Raw genomic sequence first — 21,540 nt, forward strand, 5'->3', positions numbered from 1 at the left:
AATCACTTAGTTCTCTTAAGAGAATCATTGTTAATGAGAAATAACCAAAATCATTTATATTTCTGGTAGATTTCGTAATAGAACATGTTTAAGCTTATTTTAAATTCAAAGTTCATGAAGTTGCTTTGAAATTTGGTTCTTAAATGTTGATTTGCATTAATTAGTTTAATAGACTATATTTATGTATTCTAAGATTCTGTTTTATAATTTTGCAAATACTTGTTTCCCTAGTATGAGTCGTATGTACACTGAGCCTGTAGTGCTAAATAAATTCTCAGCAAACTATTAGCAGTTGGCTAGAAATCAATAGTTGAAGGCAGTTGAAATTCAGCAAAGGCTGAAAGATGTTAAAGTTATGCAAAACAGATAAGGTCTTAACATGTATAATTTTGTGACCTTTACATCTCAGCTTAGAATGTGGACTTAGAATATAAATGAAATAGTTAATTAAATGTTAGTTTAATCATTAGCCAATGTGGTGACCCAATGCACTGGATACTTGTTTTTTCTTGTTTTGCCAGCATATATTGGGCTCAAGTGTTGTTTTCAGTTAGGAATAGAAATTTAATTGTCTTATTTCTGTAGATGTACTGTGTTTTGGTGTTTGGTATATCTTAATATGTTAATATGTACTAGGGCTGGGCGATATGGCTGAAAACTGTATCACGATATCACTGTTTCATATCGGTCGATATCGATAATTATTGATATTTTTTATGACCCATTTAAAATAAGGACCAGGAGAAAACTATATTACATTTAAACATTTTTATTTTCAACTTAACCTTCCTATGATCACAATCCCCTCAATTATTAAGACAGAAATGTCAACAACCATGGAAAACTCAAATAATTAAATGTAAACAAAAGTCTAAAGTCACAATGAACACTTAACAATTATCTCTTAACATTTTAGGTGCAAAATGAAAGAAAATGTAAGAAATGCTTAATAAAGTGTAATAAAATAGTGCAAAGTGTTAAATATAAATATAGAGAAACCTGAGAATTTAGTGAATTTTAGTGCTAGGAAGTTCACTAGCTGTTCATCTTCTGGTGAAAAGTGTTTTAAAATATGTGCAGTGTTTTGTAAACATAAATAAAACTGAGGTAGACTGAGATACATCTGTAATATAAAAAAAAAACCCTGATACAGTACAGTAACATTTTTTGAAATATAAAAACTGCAGAAATATAAAAAAGTAGCTCAAATTATTCTTACTGTAATCGTACTTGAGTTGAACTATTCACTTTTTTATTGCACTCTTTTTCTGCTTATCAGTCACCAGTTACTGAAGAGGAATCCAGCAGACCAGCACGAGACAACGATATAACACAACCAAACATGATACTGTTACATGATTGCCTGTTAGCGTGTCACTCCCTACGTTGCTAGGTTACCAGAGAGTGAGTGCCTTTGTTAATGCAACCAAACTTGCTTCGTAACCTCTGTTTTCTTCCGACGAATGAAAAAAAACGAACATTTTATCGAACACATTTTTTATTGATATCGATCACGTGTCTATCGCGATACATCATTATCGTTTTATCGCCCAGCCCTAATATGTACAGGTTAACAGTGTCTCATTTGAATTTTGCAGTCTGATGTGATGAAGCATCTTTGCAGGGATGTACAATCATATCCATCAACGGCTCCCATTATACTTCAGGTAAATATACATGATTGTGTGTATGTGTAGTATGGGAAGGACTACCAACTATCATTATATTCTCCCGGGTGCATTCTTTCCTGCACCACACACAATAAGATGCCACTAGTATGTCAGTGTTAATGCTCTTCTGATAATAGTGCACTATGCAACTACAATGATTATTATTAGTCTGTTTTCATTGATAGACAGCAAAAAGTTGGCTAAGGAATTATGCATACCATATGATGGGATAACTTTTCTATAGAAAGGGTGCTTTCACACCTATAGTTTGGTTCATTTGGTCCGGACCAAAAGCAAAAAATGATACATTGTAGGTTTTTAGCAGTTTTGTTTCCTTTTCACACCACACTGATCGCTCTGTTCCGCACCAGTTGAAACGAATCAAAATGCAGTCATGTGATAACAGCCACATCACTCATTGACCACGTCTTTGAGTGTATTTCCTAAACTGCTTCTCGATTGGTCAGAATAAACGTGTGGGAAATTTCAACAAAACTACGGAAGTAAACAAAAAGAGGAAAATACAGCATACAGTACACCGTGGAGAGACGACTGCGCACTGCAATTATGTTTGTGGTTGTAATCTACTACATCGCTTGTATACAGCATTCTATGCAAAGTCTTAATTTTCAGAATGAAGCGCGGATGCGGCTTCAAAATATAATTTTAATGCACTGCAAATGGCAAAGACGCATCGCAAGACACTTCAGGAGGCGGCAAGCATTACTTTTGCGAAACTGTGACATGCTTATCTTCCGAAAATATTGCCAATGACCCACTACGGCAGCTGGTTTAGTCCAAAATGCGCAATACTTTTTGCAGTTAGGTCTATTCGATCTCGGACCATGTTCTCACCACAAACGAACCATACCAGAGTTCGTTTGAAAGCGTACCGAGACCACCTCTTCAAGGAGGTCTCGGTACGCTTGTTTGGTCCGCTTTTGGTGCGCACCAGAGTTCGATTGCTGCATTCTCACCTGCCCAAACGAACCGCACCAAATGAGCAATCGAACTCTGGTACGATTCAACTGAACTAAACAAGGCAGGTGTGAAAGCACCCTAAGTGTATCTTATAAAATGATCACTGACAGTGGGTCTGCCTAATTAGTGATCACTGAGTGCATTTTACATAGAAATTTAATGTCTAGAAAATCTGAAACAAGCTGCTTAATCATTTGGCCAGTGTAGTAACTCCACTGGTATTTGTTGCATATTTCTAGATAAAATGTTATCTGTTTCCAGCACTACCCGCTGTATCGTACCAGTGATGCTCAGTGTACAGGTGAAGATGCAGCACCACTCAACGAACGCTATCTGCACTTTCAGGAACGCTATGATGTTCTCTCACAGGATGCCTCAAAAAAGGTTAGGTGATAGCATGGGGTTTTCACCCACCTGTTTTTATTAATTATTATAATTTGCATAATGTCTACTTTGGGGAAAATTTATTTTGGTGTAATAATATGTGAATATTAAAGAGTGTTAAACAATGTAGAGTATCAAAAATACTGAAATTCATAAACATTTTGCAGTCAGATGGTGCACTTAATCAGTGTTGTAATCTGTAACTGGATTTTTAATCACCACTGAATGACAAAAAAAATCTCTTTAAAGTTTACTGATACCAACAAAGTATTCATACAGAACAAAAATGTAGTATTTAGAGTTAAATGTTGATAAACAAAAGAAACAGGTGTGCTAACTAGAAGTTTGGCGAGTCTATTACGAAAAGGATTATCTAAATTACAGAAGAAGAAACTGTCATGGACTGTATGTGTTTGGCACATGTTTATCAAAACAAAACAGAAAGAATTGTATTGTAATTGTAAACAAAGGATATCTCAATCATAAGATCAGGTCATAAACAAACGGTATCACACAGTCAGCTCAGGGCCACAGTCAGACTAGGACAGAGTATGGTGAGATATATTAAGAACACATCATGCTTAAAATGGGCATGTGAGCATCAGAACTGGACCATAGAGAAATGGAAGAAGAAGACCTGGTCTGATTTAATCATATTTTCGTTTACATCATGTGGATGGCCAAGTCTGTGTTTGTTTTTTACATGGAAAAATGATGCACTGTGGGAAGAAGGCAGTATGATGCTCGGCAATTTTCTGATGGAAAACCTTGTGTCCTGGCATTCATGTGGATGCTACTTTGACATATAATACCCACCCTCTCATGGCAAATGTGCTATGCAAATAAAATTTAATTGAACTGAATTATTAGGTCTAACTATAGCCTAAATAAAATCTGTGCATCTTTCCTATCTCAAATGTAAGAAGGCATCTTTACTAGAAGCTTTTCAATAGTGAGTGCTAGTGACATCTAGTGGATAAAGTGTGAAGTGTTTAATGCAGTTGCATTTTGGTTTTCAAGCTTATCTAAGTGCATAATCAGTGCATTCCAGTGTTTTGAAAACATTTTTTTTTTTTACAATAAAGGCAACTAAAAAGTTAAATAGTTAAATTAAGGTTGTGTATTATGTAATAAACAAAAGTAATTCCCTTTTCAGTTTTTGGATAACAAGTTACATATATATCAAGGGTAACATCACTACTAAATAACATTTTCTTGATTTTGGGAAAGACACCATTGCTTTGAAACTGTTAACCTGCTAAGTCTCTTGCTGGAATCTTCCAGAGGCTTATATACTGTAAATTGCTGTTTGTTATAATATTTAGTAAAATGAGAGATTTTCCAGCAGCCCTGTTCATGTCTCCAGGGCATAATGTTTGCATTAACAGTTCTTGACCCAGCTTTGGTTTAAATCCAAATATAAAAACAGATATGAATATTTTCCACACTAATTTGCAGATTTCAGATCATCAAACAAATGTAAATATCAGTCAAAGAAAACACAACTTGCAGTTTTTAAATGGTTTTTATTATTAAGGGAAAACAAAATCCAAACCCACATGACCTTGTGTGGAAAAAGTGACTTACAGTTGAAACCAGATATTTACATACACTTCAGAAAAAACACAAAAACCTTTATGTCTTTACTGGCATACATTAAATCAGAGTAGACTTTTTCTGTTTTAAATAAGTATTAACATATTTTTTGCATTTGTTAAATGTCAGAATCGAGCGAGGGAGAATTTTTATGTATTTTTATCATCACTTTCACCAAAGTCAGAAGTATACATACACTAAGTTTATCGTGCCTTTAAACAAACAAAAAAAAACTCCAGATGATTCCATTCTGAGCTTAAGAAGCTTCTGATAGGTTAATTGATTCCATTTGAGTTACTTTGTGGCACACCTGTGGATGCATATAAAGGTACACCTCAAACACAGAGCCTCTTTCTTTGACATCATGGGAAAATCAAGAGAAATCCACAAAGACATCAGAAAAATAATTGTTGACCTCCACAAGTGTGGCTCATCCTTAGGTGCAATTTCCAGATGCCTGAAGTTCCCACGTTCATCCGTTCAGACAATAATACACAAGTATAAAAAACATGGGAACCCTAACCCACAAATGGGTCTTCCAAATGGACAATGACCCCAAGCATACCTCCAAATTAGTTACAATGTGGCTTAAGGACAACAAATTCAAGGTATTGGAGTGGCCATCACAAAGCCCTGATCTCAATCCCATAGAAAATTTGTGGGCGGCACTGAAAAGGCGAGTGCGAGCAAGAAGGCCTACAAACTTGAACCAGTTACACAAGTTCTGTCAAGAGGAGTGGGCCAAAATTCCAGCAAACTATGAAAGCTTGTGGAAGAATACCCAAAACGTTTGGCCCAAGTGAAACAGTTTCAGGGCAGTTTCAGGGTATGTATACGTCTGACTTTGATGAAAGTGATGATAAAAATACATAAAAATTCTCCCTCATTCGATTCTGACATTTAACAAATGCAAAAAATATGTTAATATTTATTGATTTAAAACAGAAAAAAGTTTACTCTGATTTAATGTATAACAGTAAAGAAATAAAGGTTTTTGTGTTTTTTTCTGAAGTGTACTGTATGTAAATATCCGGTTTCAACTGTATAACTTAACTGTGGTTTATCACACCTGAGCTCAATTTCTCTAGCCAAACCCAGGCCTGATTACTGCCACACCTGTTCTCAATCAAGAAATCACTTAAATAAGACCTGACTGACAGTGAAGTAGACCAAAAGATCCTCAAAAGCTACGCATCATGCTGAGATCCAAAGAAATTCAGGAACAAATGAGTAAGAAAGTAATTGAGATATATCAGTCTGGAAAATGTTATAAAGCCATTTCTAAAGCTTTGGGACTCCAGCGAACCACAGTGAGAGCCATTATTCACAAATTTCAAAAATATGGAACAGTGGTGAACCTTCCTCGGAGTGGCTGGCCAACCAAAATGACCCCAAGAGCGCAGCGACGACTCGTCCGAGATGTCACAAAAGACCCCACATCAACATCGACATCCAAAGAACTGCAGGTCTCTTTTGCCTCAGTTAAGGTCAGTGTTCATGACTCCACCATAAGAAAGAGACTGGGCAAAAATTGCCTGCATGGCAGAGATGCAAGAAAGTCTTGCATCTCTGCCCAGTCTCTTTCTTTCCGCTGCTGAGCAAAAAGAACATAAAGGCTAGTCTGAGATTTGCCAGAAAACATCTTGATGATCCCCAAGACTTTTGGGAAAATATTCTGGACTGACGAGACAAAAGTTGAACTTCAAGTATCACTGCATTTCAGAAAAAGAACATCATACAGTAAAATATGGTGGTGGTAGTGTGATGGTCTGGGGCTGTTTTGTTGCTTCAGGACCTGGAAGACTTGCTGTGATAAATGAAACCATGAATTCTGCTGTTCTACCAAAAATCCTGAAGGACAATGTACAGCCATCTGTTTGTGACCTCAAGTGAACTTGAGTAGCCGAGTCAAAGTCCTGACCTGAATCCTATTGAGATGATGATTTATTTTCTCTTAATAATAAAATAAATAATAAAAACCTTCATTTAAAAACTGCATGTTGTTTACTTGTGTTATTTTTGAATAAATTTGTTGGATGATCTGAAACATTAAAATGTGACGAGCAAAAAAATTCAAAATCAGGAAGGGCAAACACTTTTTCACATCACTGTTTGTGTGTGTGTGTGTGTGTGTGTGTGTGTGTGTGTGTGTGTGTGTGTGTGTGTGTGTGTGTGTGTGTGTGTGTATATAACTTTTTTCTCAAATGTTCCTTTCCTCTACCAGCTACTGCGATGGTTCCAGCCTCGCCTAATTCTAAGTGGCCACACTCACAGCAGCTGTGAGGTTTTCCATGAGAATCGTTTCCCAGAGATTAGCGTTCCATCTTTTAGCTGGAGGAACCGCAACAACCCCAGCTTCATCCTGGTAACCATAAACACACAATATACACTCATCATCAGCTTCATTAGGAATCCATGTACACCTGCATATTTAAGCAAAAGCAATTCTATTAGCTAATTATGTGACAGAAGCACAATGCAAAATCATACATGTTTGTAAAAGGTGCTTAATCACGTTACTTACTATGGACTGTAGTTTGTGAAGAAAGGCTTACCCTAGCTCATCTAGCACCAACAAACATGCCACATGATTACACCCCAAATGATGTGAATGTATCCACATTATGCTGCTGCCAATTGGGTACAGTAACAGCATGAATGTGCAGGTGTTCCCAGTTAAGTGCATGGTGTGTCTAAAATGACAAAAGTTTTGTAAAAAGTGTTTGCTAGCATTAGTTATTCCTTCAGTCTAAAAGATTAATATTGACTAGTGAACCATGAGGGTTGTCCTGATTTACAAATGTTAATTTGAACAATACAGCTATAATATAGCTCTTGAACAAATGTTTGTATGTATAGGGCACCTTTTCCCCATCTGATTTTGCGCTGTCCAAGTGTTTCCTGCCAGAGGAGAGCAGTATTATAGCAGTATACTGCACCGCTGTGGTTGTGATTGTGCTGATCACACTTGGGCATCTGCGACTTTTCCAAGGAGCACTGCATGCAGCAAACCGCATTCTGGACAAGGAAAAATCTTTGTGAAACACACCCTATATATGTAGATGATCTGTACTACTTTGCCTGTACAATTTTACAAGTTTTAATTACATGCTCCATGATTTCCATGTTTTCAGGAAAATGAGTGCTAAGACACAATTTTAGATACTGCTAATCCAGTATGTTACATTTATCATTTTATTTATACATGCATTTCTACGATACTTTGAAGAATGCTGTCCACATATGGTTAAATGTTATTGTATTGTATTGATGTTTTTTATTCATTTGTCTACTAACTGGTCCACATTTGAAATTATATTCCTAATTACAGTCCAAAATGTTTGCTTGTTATTTTAAATAAACAAAGAAGTGCTTTCTTCTTTTTACTGAAGTCCTATCTGGAACTAGTACAATAAATAAAGAAATAAAATAGTAAGTAAATAAAAAAATAATCCAATGTAAATGTGAGTAATAATGCATGTTATTGTTCTCTGTGCTGGTTGAATAATAAAACACACCAACACTTTTAGATGTATTTTATTTGCAAAATTACATTTCATCGGACATTTCATGAACATTTCCATTTCTAAACAGATATGAAGGGTGTCTAATGTGACTCTTTAGTAACATAAAACTTAAGAACTCAAAATGGTATGTCATTGAAGGCCAGACCTAGAGCTTTATATTTTTATCTGTTAGTTATCATCATATCATACATGGAGAAGCCTCAGTGAAAAGAGATTTAGCTTATCTACCAGTGGTGCAATTTAACCATACAGTACAGCTTTTGAGGTTCCACGTGGGTCCCGTGTCAGTCATCTGCTGCTCCTGTAGCTGTAAATTTTTAGTTAATTTGGTGGAACCACATATAGTATAGTGTTCTGATTCAAGCTCATTCAGGAGATGGTCCCATGATGGGACATGAACATAAACCACAAAATATAACCAGTTTTGCTGGATAAAATTAAAAGAAAAAAAAAAAAAAAACATTTAAAAAAAGAAACCGTAGGCTAAGAATTGCAGGAGGGGATCAGGTCCTTTTTTTTTTTTTTTTTTTTTTTTTACTTCATTAGATTTAAAAGTGTGGCAAAACTACCAATTAATCTTATATTAATAATTAGATAAGGGCCTAGCAGAGGCTCTCATATGTGGACTTTGAATTTATAGCCTGACAATCACAAGCATCCACTTTTTCAAAATAAAGTTAAAGTTAAACTCTTAAGGGTTCTTTTTGTTATGCGTATATTGGTTGCATCTGGGGTATAAGCAAACTCTTTTAGGAAGCAAAGAACACTTACCTACCCAAAATAACTGCTAAATGTTCCTTTTTAAGTTTAGTCTGACAAAACATATTTTGTAATTTTTATTATATTACATAAAAATTTATATTTTATTATTAAGTAAATAGTTTTGCATTTTAATGCATTTTAACAACAAAGAAACAGGTTTGATGAAAACATGTGACTGAAAAAAATGACTGTGTAGTTACATATTAAAAGTAAGTAATAAGGACATGATCTTTCTCCCACACAGATTAGATAATCCCATTCTAATTGACAGCATTACCATCTGGAATCTTTTCACATTTTACTCTGCAATCAAGCTGTATAAGGCTATGCAATATTCTGTGAGTTGTGAGGCCTGGATGTTACTAAAGATTACAGGAGCGTCAAACCGTCTAAAGTACACCCTACCTAGATCCATGGCTATGCATACAACCTCACTAGACATTCATAAATATGTATACGCATAGGCACACACATTTCTATGTAGAATTGTACATATATGTTTATGCAATATAATTTCTGTTGTAACCTTATAAATGTATATGTACACATATATAAATATAAAAATGCTGATGTACAATCTGGGTTGAACACAACAGGGGGCTGTGGGTATACACATGCATGCAGGCACACACACATGCATACACACATTTACAGCTGTACCCCCGTGTACACACCTCACACACATTTCATGTCTGAAACTGTCAGCAGGCTATGCGTTTGGACACTTAAAATGTTTTCAAATGTTTTTTAAAGCTGTCAAGTGTTCTAGAAAGGGAAAATGAATTCAACAAAAGAAAGAAAGAAAAAATAAAAACATACTCATTTGCAACTTTGCAATCAGTAAGTTATTTTGCATATTTTATACATATTTTTTGCCTAATTTCCATGTTGTACTAACCATAGGATTCCATTTTCTTTATGCTAGAGAGAAATGCATTTCTACAAAGAGCGAGTTTGTGTGTGAGTGCGAGAGAGAGAGAGAGAGAGAGAGAGAGAAGAGAGAGATAGAGAGAGATTCCCCATCAGCAGCCTGTACTGCAGTTAAGATTTGACATCAAGCTGTACAACGCCATCAGAAATGTATTTATATCTAAATCCTCATTTACAGGTACAGCTGTAATCAAAGGCACAAGGAGCTTCTACAAGTATTTTTCTCTTTTCAATTAAGATGTACAAAATAACATTACATTTTGCAGGCATGTGCAAGACAAAGCAACCTTGCACATTCCCTAGCATAATAAAATAACCCCCCAAATATATAGTGTATCTGTGTGTATGTGTATTTACAGTACAGTATACACATACTATCACAACATCAAGGAACTCTCTATGCAAAGAGAGGTATTAATTATCAGTTGGCCACTCAGTCTTCTTATGCAGAAAGTACTGAGGTGCAGAAGACTTCAAGTCCAACAATCCAACATGTCTACATTTAGCCTGTGCTCTTAAACAATTCCAAACCCCTGAATATTCCTGCAACATTGCACCTCTAACAGAAACGTTAAAGTTAAAACTAAAGAAATGCAAAAAAAAAAAAAACAAACAAAAAAAAAACAATTAAAACATACTAAAGAGAAAAGTGACAAGTAATAAATATAGCGGTGCTACATAGTGAATTACGCTGAGCGGTCTGCATTTTAGGAACCTGATGCAAAAGTGCATTATCCACCCCTATGTCAAGTACTCAAAAAAAATCCTTCAGAAGACTGCAAAGGTCAAATGTAAGGCTTATTTGCCTAAAGTTACCACAGATTTCCATTGGATTGGCTGGTCCACATCCAACCATATCAAGTAAAAAATCTAAATGAAATTCTCAAGACTGAAGAGATACAGGAAACACACGCACACCTCATTCTTGTATAAATGAGATAAAGTGGAGAAAAACATTAACAATCGAAAAAAAAATCACATAACATTGTCACTAGTCAGTAGTTCACTCGTCTTGCTGAAATCTGGGAGTGTAGAAGAAGTGATCCGATTGGTAAAAGAACAGATCTTGGGACCCAATCACAAAAGCTCATACTGGCGGAGATGCATCCTCTGGATGATGTCACGACAGTCATTGAAGACACGGCGGATATTCTCTGTGTCCACGGCACATGTGAAATGTGGGTAGCAGTAGTGTTTATCTGACCCACTTGCTGTGCTGATCCTCTGCAGAAACGCATACACAAATCCTTTTTACTTAAAGACATTGGAGGGTGACCAAACAAATATTTAAATATCATTAGGAACTTAGTATATCTGAATGTACACACAGACTACACTAAAGGCAAAAACTAAAACGAGACAGAAAAAATCTAATCAAAACACAAAAGACATGACAAATACAAACTGTTAAAACAAACAAGTAAACATACAGTTCACACATAGACAAAAATGAATTATACAAAAAAGACATCAAACTTGTAAAACACTATTTAAAATACAAATGAGCAAACATTTTTTGATGTGTCTGTATATATTGAGTGTACCAAAAATTCATCCCGGATGAAGAACTTGGCCCTAGTCACTTTTGGGTCTTCCCCAGCATCAGGGGTCACTGTGGAGAAGATTGTGTTTACAGTATATCAACATCTCTTTTAACTTTAGAATCATGTACAGTCCAAGCATTTTCAATCTGTATCTTCTCAAAATGCAGGATGCACCCTTTAGTTGTTTTACATTAATCAGTCACGTTGTTGCAGAAACTATAGGTCTTAAATATAGTGACAGTGTCCCTGTATTGTAACTTGGCTATAGATTTTGTGTTTCTAAAAGGTACAAGGAATTCAATTTGTCAGAGTTGGGGATATAAATCGACCCATTCCAAAGCAAATCACACTCAGATAACACTAATTATTAATGTTGCTGTATGGTGCTTCCAAATCATGTGCTCTAATTCAAAATAAAGCATCATTGAAATATAATATTTAGTAATAACACCATAAAGTACAAACACTTTTTCCCAAAATGGCTGAATGTATTCAAGGAGCTAAAATTTTAATTTGATTAAAATCAATTTTATTTGTATAGTAAGAATAGTTATAAACAAAAAAAAAATAGGAATGAGCCAGCTTAAGGCAACAATGGCAAGGAAATACTCCAGAGATGATATGAGGAAGAAACCTTTTTCTGAAAAAGTGTCTTGTTAGCCTACATACACTGCGGTTTCAAGACATATTAGAGATTTTCAAGATTTCTCTTAAATTTTATGGTAAAATGATTTAGAGGACCAAGTCTAAAAAGGTGCTACCATCTGGTGGGATTGTATAGCGAGTGTACTCAGGGAAGTAATCTTCAAGTTTGGATTTTCCAGCCAGGATCTTCTCTGCTAGCATGTCCTGTTTGTTCAGGAAAAGTATAACTGAGATAGTCCGTAAAAACCTGCAGAATTCAGAGAGAGAAGGAGGGAGGGAGGGAGAGAGAGAGAGAGAGAGAGAGAGAGAGAGAGAGAGAGAGAGAGAGAGAGAGAGAGAGAGAGAGAGAGAGAGAGAGAGAGAGAGAGAGAGAGAGAGAGAGAGAGAGAGTCAAGTACTCACACACAAATCATTCTTTTGACATCAACCAGATTGTGTGATACAGACTGATTAATACAATTATTAATTTGAATCCAAAGCTACAGTATCTTTTCCATTCTTGGGTACCTGTGTCAGTACCCAGGAGTAACTTTACAGTACAACTGAGTAACAGTACCCATAAAAGTAGAGAGGCTTGTTGAAGGTTCTGGCATGTTAAAATTTGATCAAATTCAAGAAGGGAACATGAATGGAGATTTAAGTTTTTACTGTAATTGAGAAGCACATTGACTGGCGTGTTAATTGACTCAGGCTTTAACTTGTGTATTAAAAATATAGTTGCTTTTCTGAGCTAATTTGTCAGTTTTGTCTGTCAGTTTTTTCATAATAATTTACAGCAGTACTATTCATATGCAGCTTACATGGAATTTCCAATAAAGCAGCAGAGTCATCATCGATATAAAATGCCCTCTGTATTATCAATATTAGTGTCTTCAGTACAATCACTCAATTTTCATGAAAATATTGCAATTTGTGAAAACACCAGTTTAGTTGCATTTACCTTAAAGGGTCACTTTGGTACTACATCAGCATCTAATATCATGTTTGTCATATTCCCTTCTCTTAACACCTATTCCCCAACCCATTGTCCCTCCCAACCCACTGAACTTCTTGCATAAAAGACAACATACAAAAGCATGACAAGGCAAGGACATGCCTTATACTCAGATATCAATAATCAGAGAAAAAGACTGACCATAATTGCATGTGTGGCACAGCATTTGTCTAAACACAAACAGCTTATGAAATGCAAACAGAGCTGATGAAAAGCCCATCAAGGAAAGCTTTGGAGGAGAAAAAAAAGTCCAGTAACAGTTAGTCCAGCAACAGTTCCAACAAAAGAACTGAAGCTCTTGAATCGCCTTCGCAACCATAAGCAGACGGTTCCTGTTAGCCTGTTGGCTAACAAAAAACATTTGTGTATGTGTGGTTAAACATTTTGTTGAATCAATCTGTTATATCTAATAGCTAGTGTTTTTAACATTCATGTGCAACTTAAAATGTCATTCATTTAGTTTATTTTTAACTTTATTTTACTAGAGAACACCCCACATTTATGTAGATAATGTTTTTGACCCGTTAATCTGACTCACAACTCACAACCTTGTATTTATGAGTCAGAATAACAGGTGAAAAACAAACAAAACTCAACAAAATTATAAACACAACAATTTTTGTTTTGAGCTGAACTCAAAGATCTAAGACTTCTATGTACACAAAAGGCCTATTAATATCAAATATTGTTCACAAATCTGTATTACTGAACACTTCTCCTTTGCCGAGATAATCCATTCATCTCAAAGGTGTGGCATATCAAGATGCTGATTAGACAGCATGATTATTGCACAGGTGTTCCTTAGGCTTCCCACAATAAAAGGCCACTCTAAAATGTGCAGTTTGGGTCTGGGGGTAGTGATGGCGAAGTGAAGCCTTTCAACCCAATTGTATCGGCAAAAGGTTCAGTACTTGAAGCTTTTCAAATCAGAGCACGATGAGGACCTCTGCTGGTGAAAGTGCAATCACAAAATGTTCCACAACCAAACAACGTATTAATTTTTGAAGCAAAAAATAATGGATTGACAAATTAAGAATGGATTAATAAATAAATGAATCAATATATTAATAATAATGTACGTTCTTATTGTATTTCTATAATTTACTATTTTACTTTTAATTATGCACAATGTACTTTGTTTAAATTTAACTTTTTGTACTATTTGTATGCAGCACAGCTGCAAATGCTTAGGTAATACAAATGTACAGTTTTTGTCATGCCAATAAAGCACACTTAAATTGAAATTGAGAGAGAGAGAGAGAGAGAGAGAGAGAGAGAGAGAGAGAGACTTTTCCTATTTTGATAATAATAAAATAACAGAAGCCCTTTTAAACCACTTAATTATTTTAATAATTATAATTATTAACAATTGAATAAAATTAAAAGTAGGCTTTAACCTTGGCTGTTGACTACATCTTGGCCAGAGGATCTGGCTCTGTCATGCTTTGTACAAAAATGCCTCAACATGGATGATGTATTATTATTATTATTATTATTATTATTATTATTATTATTATTATTATTATAGACCAGATGCTGGGAGCAAATCAAACACTGGATCTAAAAACATATTAAGGATAGACCTTGTCTCAAAAGTATAAAGTGTGAACCATTTTAAAAAAGATCATGCTATTAAGCGGTGCACAAAAGGCTTTTCTTGTATTCCTTTTATTTTTCAACTTATTACTACTATCCAATAAATATATATGACAAAATATATGACATTAAATGTTACACTGAATTGTATGATTGCCCAATGATGAGTGAAGTTATAAACATAGGCTTTTCAACAAACCATATATATCCACCTTATTGGGCAAAATCAAATGAAAGTGTTCCCACAATGCAATCTTTTTGTAACAGGCTCCATTGACAACTCGCAACAATAAACTCTCCTAAACTCGCTGTAAAGTAATAGATTCCATTTAATACTCCAATACAACACACGAGGGCGTGCCGTGTGTCACGCACAATTTTAAACCTTTGAATCAGATAGCGAAGCAGTCACGTGGCTATGTGAAATGAAGCTTCGGACGTCGTTGGTCACGTGATTTTGCCAGAATGAATCAAGCTTCGATACAAAGCTTCAATGAAAATCGGTTAATTTTTTTTGACACACACCTCAGAGCTTCGGTGTCACTGGTAACATCACTACCGGGTCCGAAAACCAGTCAGTATCTGGTGTGAACACCATTTGCCTCATGCAGTGCAACACATCTCCTTCGCATAGAGTTGATCAGGTTGTTGATTGTGGCCTGGGCCACTGTATCTCGTAACGGTATCTCTGTAGATTCAAAATGCCTTCAATAAAATGCACCTGTGTTCGTTGTCCATAACATACGCCTGTCCATACCATAACCCCACCTCCACCATGGGCCACTTGATCCACAACGTTGACATCAGCAAACCGCTCACCCACATGACGCCACACACGCTGTTCCGGGATTCATCTTTGAAGAGAACACCTCTCCAAAGTGCCAGACACCACAGAATGTGAGTATTTACGCACAAATCCGACACGTCGAGACCCAGATGAGGAAGACGAGCACGCAGATGAGCTTCCCTGAGATGGTTTATGACAGTTTGTGCAGAAATTCTTTACTATCTTGAAGACTATCTTGGAGGTGAAGCTGCTGGATGTGGAGGTCCTGGGCTGGTGTGGTCACACATGGTCTGTGGTTTTGAAGCAGGTTGGATGTACTGGCATATTCTCTGAAATTCATTTGGAGATGGCTTTTGGTAGAGAAATGACATTCAATTCACGGGCAACAGCTATGGTGGACATTCGTGCAGTCAGACATCTGTGCCATTGTGTGGTATAATAAAAACTGCACATTTTAGAGGCACACCTGTGCAATAATCATGCTGTCTAATCAGCATCTTGATATGCCACACCTGTGAGGTGGATAGATTATCTCAGCAAAAGTGCTCAATAACACAGATTTAGACAGATTTGTGAACAACATTTGAGAGAAATAGCCCTTTTTGTAAATAGAAAAAGTCTTAGATCTTTGTGTTCAGCTCATGAAAAATGGGTGTATATACACAATGTCGCTTGAAAGTTTGTGAACCCTTTAGAAATTTCTTTATTTTGCAGAAGGAATACAGGGTAACTTCTAAGCAACTAAAAACATCTTTTACTTTGGCTTATGTTAATGTTCATGAGTCTGCCTTCAGGTGAACACTGAACAACCTTGGTGTGCAAAGCAGAGTTGCAAGGAGAAAGCCACTACTCTACAAAAAGAACATTGCTGCCCATAAAGTTTGCTAAAGATTATGTGGACAAGCCAGAGGACTATTGGAAAAATAATTTGTGGAGGAATGAAACCAAAACAAATCTTTTTTTTATTTTTAACTGAGAAGCATTATTTTTGGATAAAGGAAAATACTGAATTCCAGGATAAGAACCTTATAATGTCTGTGAAACAGGACAATTGATGGAACAATGAATTCAGAAATAAACCAGTGAACTCTAAAAGAAAATGTCAAGACATCTGTCCATGAACTGAAACTAAAAAAATGGGTCATAAACCAAGACAACGATAACATGCAACAAAGTCTGTGTACCAAAGAATGATTAAAGAGGAACAGAAATAATGTTTTAGAATGGCCAAGTCAATGTCCTGACATTAGAGAGGTTTGATGATTGATTTGATTTGAATCCAAAAGAAAAATTGTGGAAGGACCTGAAGCAAGCAGCTCATGTGAGGACACCCAACCCAAGAGTTTTGAAGCTCTTCTGAACTGATGAATGGAATAGAATTCTTCCAAGACGTTGTGCAAAAACGTTCCAAAAACTTTTATCGCTGCACAAGGGCTCACAAGATGCTGAAAGCAAAGGTTTATGTACTTTTGCAAGTCACAGATATGTAGTGCTGGATCATTTTTCTCAATAATTAAATGAAGTATAATGTTTTTGGCTCAGTTGTTTCATTGTGTTCACTTTGTTTACTTTTGGTACTTTTGGTAAAATCTGATGAAGTTTTAGGACATATTTATGCAAAAATATTGGAATTCCTAAAGGGTTTACAAACTTTCAAGTGACACCGTATATACACAGTTATGGGGAAAAAATCTCTACATTCATGGCAGCCATTCCATTCCTGTATTTGATGAATCTGTTGAACAGGCACACTCCATTTTGCTTAATGTAAGTGTATATTACTTATTTAGTGATCACTTGAACTAAATCATATTTAAAAAGAAAAAGTATAAAAACCAATACTGTTGTCTTTACTAACCTCTTCAAATAAGAGGTCATTACTAACCACTTCATGCTAAAAAAGGTTTTAAGTGAGGAAAAAAGGGTTCAATTCTGGCTTTACTGTCAGAGGGATACATTGAGAGTCCATCCTTAAAATTACATACTTAAAATTTCAAAGACAGTGGTTCATAAGAACAAGGTCACGCTGCCAAACATGGTCAAACAGACTAAGGACACCTCCTCCACCCCCTTTTTTAAATACTAAAGATCAAACAGGAAAATTATAGGTTAAGTGTTTCAGGAAGTGGTAGGTCTTCACTCGTCGTTTGAATTTAGCAAAGTGACTCAGCTATTCATAAATTGGTCATTTCCATTGACCCGGCATAACCACCAACTTATACGACTGTCACTCAGCAACCGCAGCAAACCATCAAATGACCTTGAAAAGAATGGCAAATGGCATCTAGGGTGAAGTGGGTGGTGGTATCCTAGTGGTTATGGTTGGAAGCTCCACCAAGCTGCAATGTTAATCCCCTGAACAAGGCCCTTAACCCTCAATTGATCAGTTGTATGCCGTAAATGAAATAAATTAAGTACATGGTAAGGACAGTTCGAAACAAATGCAAATCAAATGCAAAGCTGGAAAAAGAGCCCTTCATCAATGAGAAGCAAAGAAGAGCCAGGATGAAGTTTGCAAAAGACCATAAGAATTGGATCGTAGACTAGAGTAAGGTGAATTTTGAATACAATGAATGATTGTGAATAGTGAAACACATCCAATTCCACGTCCAATTTTCAGCTTTGCCCAACACCTGGTCGTCAGAAAGGCTGTAAAGGCCTACAAGCCACAGATTCTCGCACACTGTGAAATATGGTAGACGACTGGTGATGATCTGGGATGCTTCAGCAAGGCTGAAGTCAGGCACATTCCCCTTTGTGAAGGGTGCATGAAGCCACATACAAGGTTGCTCAATGTCACACAGCCAGGTCAATCAAGGTGTAGATGGAAAACCACCACACCATGAATCTGTCATGGCCAGCTCAATCTCCAGACCTGAACCCCAAAGAAAACCTTTGGAATGTGACCAAGTGGAAGATGGATGGTCACAAGCCATCAAACAAAGCTGAGTTGTTTCAATTTTTTCCCCAAGGAGTCACATAAAGTCAACCAACAGCAATTTGATAGATTGGTGGAGAGCATGCCAAGACACATGAAAGCTGTGACTGAAAATTAGGGTTATTTCCTCCAAGTATTAATTTTTTAACTTAAATTAGTTTTGCACTGTTTAAAAATTATTATGAGCTTGTTTTCCTTGCATTGTTTAAGGTCTGAAAACACTGCAACTTTATTATTATTTTTTTTTAACAGTTTTTGCCATGAAATGCTCTAAATGACATGTTTATTTTGAATTTGGGAGAAATGTTGTCACTGGTTTTAGAATACAAAATATTAAATAATAAAATAAGACAAACTAATAATTTTTCAATGGTCTAAAATTTTTTACAAAGCTATATATATTTTGTATACATTTTTGAGATTTCAAAGTTCAAAATGATTTTAATAATAAATAAGAATTATTGTTGTATTATCATGGACAAAATGGACATAAAAAATGTTGAATAAAATTGTTGATTAGTTTTTGTGCAAGTCAAATGAATTAATAAAGAAGACTTAGTCTGGATGCACTGCAGTTGGAGGAAAATTGTGATTGTAGATGAAATATGATTTCAAGCATTAGGTATTTTGTGTTTGAAATTGATTTAATTAATATTTAAAACAGTAATATACCTTTTAGTTACAAAAACCTTGAATATTATAGATTTAACCCATGTGTAATCAGAATCAAAGTAACACATTTGCAAAGTAACATAAAATGTATAAAACATGTACCCTGAAAAACTGTCAAAATTATGTAGACCTATGTATGGGTCTTTTCCACATTGTTGCTACAAAGTCTGAATCTAGAATGTCTTTATCTGATGTAGTATTTCCATAAAATTATTATCCATAAAGATTATATTAAATAACACAAGATTTCCATTCACTGCAACTGAGCGGCCCAAACCTCTCAAAGCACTTATAAATCAAGGTCCATAATGACATGGTTTGTCAAGGTAGCTGTGAAAGAACTAAAGTGGCCTACACAGAGGCCTGAGTTCAATTCCCCTGAACACTTTTGGTGTGAACTGGAACGCTTTCTGCATCCTAGGCTCCTCACCCAACATTCCAACCTCACCTTCCAAGTCCCCATTCACATTTCAAAATCTAGTTCAAACTCTTCTCAGGGGAGAAGGTTATAAGAGAAGATGTACTGTAAGTAATTTACAAAGTATAATTGCAGGAAATACTTCTGTGCCAAATTGGGTAGGGAAGTATATTTAATTGAGGCTTCTGTATAGCAATTATTCTATAACAAATTCTCAAAAGATTCTGAAACTCAAGAATAATGCAGTCAGAGAAACAAGTTTGTTTAAAATACAATACAAAGAATTATACACAGTTTTATTCATATAAAACTGTGTTGAAGTTAATGAACATTTTGATATTAAAAATCGACATCGATTAATATTAAATATATGAAAACTTTTCCAAAGTCTCTGTTCAAATGCTGTTTGTTCAAATGGGGTGAACAATCTAATAAACCAAAATCATGAATAAAAATTCATTTTGAGAAATGTTATCATTAACACTTTTTAAATGGTACAATTCTGTCTTCAAATGGGGAAACCTTCACCAATAAAGTACATTGTCTCTGAATATATTAAATTGCAATTCCATATTATAGTGAATTTAAAGGTCAGTAAACCAAATTAATTTGCAAGGACACTAACAGTTTCTTTCACATTTATGGATCAATGCTTCAAAACTTATAATCATAAGTATGCTAACAAAAGACTGACAAGCAATGTGATTTTGTGCCTTTTTACATCTGGTCACTGATCCGATAGCTATCTGATTTTTTAAAACTGTTCCATTTACATTAGGCTACATAAATGTGTCTTGGCGAATCGGATATCAATCCGATCTTTCTACTCCCGCCCAATATGCAAATATATTTTACCTCATTTCCGGGGGAATTGAAATGGAACATGCTTTGGTGTATGCGGTTGCTACAAAAAAACAGCATTTACTGTTTGCTGCATTTTCACAGGCGGCAGCAGTGCATTTTAAGACCCAACGAGACACCTGGGTGAAAGATCGGAGCCAGCACTGGTGGGAAAACATATACGTTTCTGGCACGATGCACGACTAGCGAGTCACCTGCGAGTGACGTTCTTCCGTTTGGGAGGAGTATAGCGCTGACGTATGTGGCTTGAACAACCACATGCATTTATTCCTGTCCAGTTTCATCTGAAATGTGGCCCAGACCACCTCCTGAAGTGGTTTGAGCGATCGGATTTATATCCGATTTATATCCGGGCATTTATACCTGGTCTTTTTACGATCGGATAGCTATCGGATCACAGAAAACGCATGAAGTGACCAGTGACCCCCTTTCTTGTCCGATGCAATCCTCTATAGTGTTTGTAAGTCAGATTGCATGATAGTTTTTTTTGTTTGTTTGTTTGTTTTTTTTTGCAGGTGTAGCACGTTTTTTCAAAACACAAACCTTTAATCTTTACACTTGCAAAAAAGTTACCTTCCTGGTGGCTTAAACTCTCTAAACAACATAGCCAAGGATTTAAAAAGAGTTTGTTTCAAGTGTTGAATTTCTCATAGCCAATTTGCCCATACTTGCAACTTTGTCGTGTTTGGTACGCCCAGAGAAGAGGTTTTCCAGCCACCAAGGCTCGAATTGGTACCTGGTCAGCAATAGCAACTTTTCCCTCTTCCCCAGGATTAGCTTAATGAAGCTGTATGTGGAGAGGTGAAAAGAAATACATTTAATACATTTAACACATACGAATGAGCCTCAGTATCTCTAAATGCTCATTTTCTAAATAATATAATTATGTACCTAATGGTCTTCGCAGCCTGCAAGTTAAGTAGCACATGTTTGGGCCAAGATCAGTAGATTTTAAAGAGAAAATGAGCAAAGATGCACAGATATGAAGTCCAACCATAAGTTTAAAACACAAGGCATGGCTTGCAAGAGGAGTAACATGTGGGAAGCTGCGTCGAAGTTTTCAGCCTTTAGACAGAATGTCTGAGGCATGAGTCAAAAACACTTTGTAAACATATTCTTCAAAAAACTATTGTTGATTGTTTCATGTTCTATGTTTTGGCTTTGGAAATGTAGACAAAAGAAGTTCAAACTCAGTTCAGTCATTCAAAAGTCAGTCAAGAAATAGTTTGATTTAG

The 21,540-nt window shown here is 35.8% G+C and overlaps 2 protein-coding genes across 3 annotated transcripts in view; one reads left to right on the forward strand and one right to left on the reverse strand.

Annotated features, from left to right (window-relative positions):
- The window catches only part of mppe1 (metallophosphoesterase 1), a 28,215-nt gene extending 19,597 nt beyond the window's left edge, over positions 1-8,618 (forward strand). The window contains exons 6-9 of the mRNA XM_027172657.2: positions 1,599-1,667; positions 2,913-3,035; positions 6,856-6,996; positions 7,491-8,618. Coding sequence (XP_027028458.1) covers positions 1,599-1,667; positions 2,913-3,035; positions 6,856-6,996; positions 7,491-7,673 — 516 coding nt within the window. The 3' untranslated portion in view covers positions 7,674-8,618. The remainder of the gene's footprint in view (positions 1-1,598; positions 1,668-2,912; positions 3,036-6,855; positions 6,997-7,490) is intronic.
- Positions 8,153-21,540, reverse strand: part of gnal (guanine nucleotide binding protein (G protein), alpha activating activity polypeptide, olfactory type) — a 64,487-nt gene continuing 51,099 nt past the window's right edge. The window contains exons 10-12 of one of the 2 annotated variants that reach the window (XM_027172672.2): positions 12,156-12,286; positions 11,395-11,462; positions 8,153-11,074 (exon numbers count right to left, since the gene is read on the reverse strand). In XM_027172672.2, the coding sequence (XP_027028473.1) occupies positions 10,928-11,074; positions 11,395-11,462; positions 12,156-12,286 (346 nt within the window). In that variant the 3' untranslated portion in view covers positions 8,153-10,927. Of the gene's footprint in view, positions 11,075-11,394; positions 11,463-12,155; positions 12,287-20,973; positions 21,093-21,540 lie in introns of those variants that run through there. The other variant, XR_007139465.1, reaches the window with a different exon arrangement.

The sequence above is a fragment of the Tachysurus fulvidraco genome, chromosome 25, assembly GCF_022655615.1.
Source record: "Tachysurus fulvidraco isolate hzauxx_2018 chromosome 25, HZAU_PFXX_2.0, whole genome shotgun sequence".
Taxonomy (NCBI): Eukaryota; Metazoa; Chordata; class Actinopteri; order Siluriformes; family Bagridae; genus Tachysurus; species Tachysurus fulvidraco.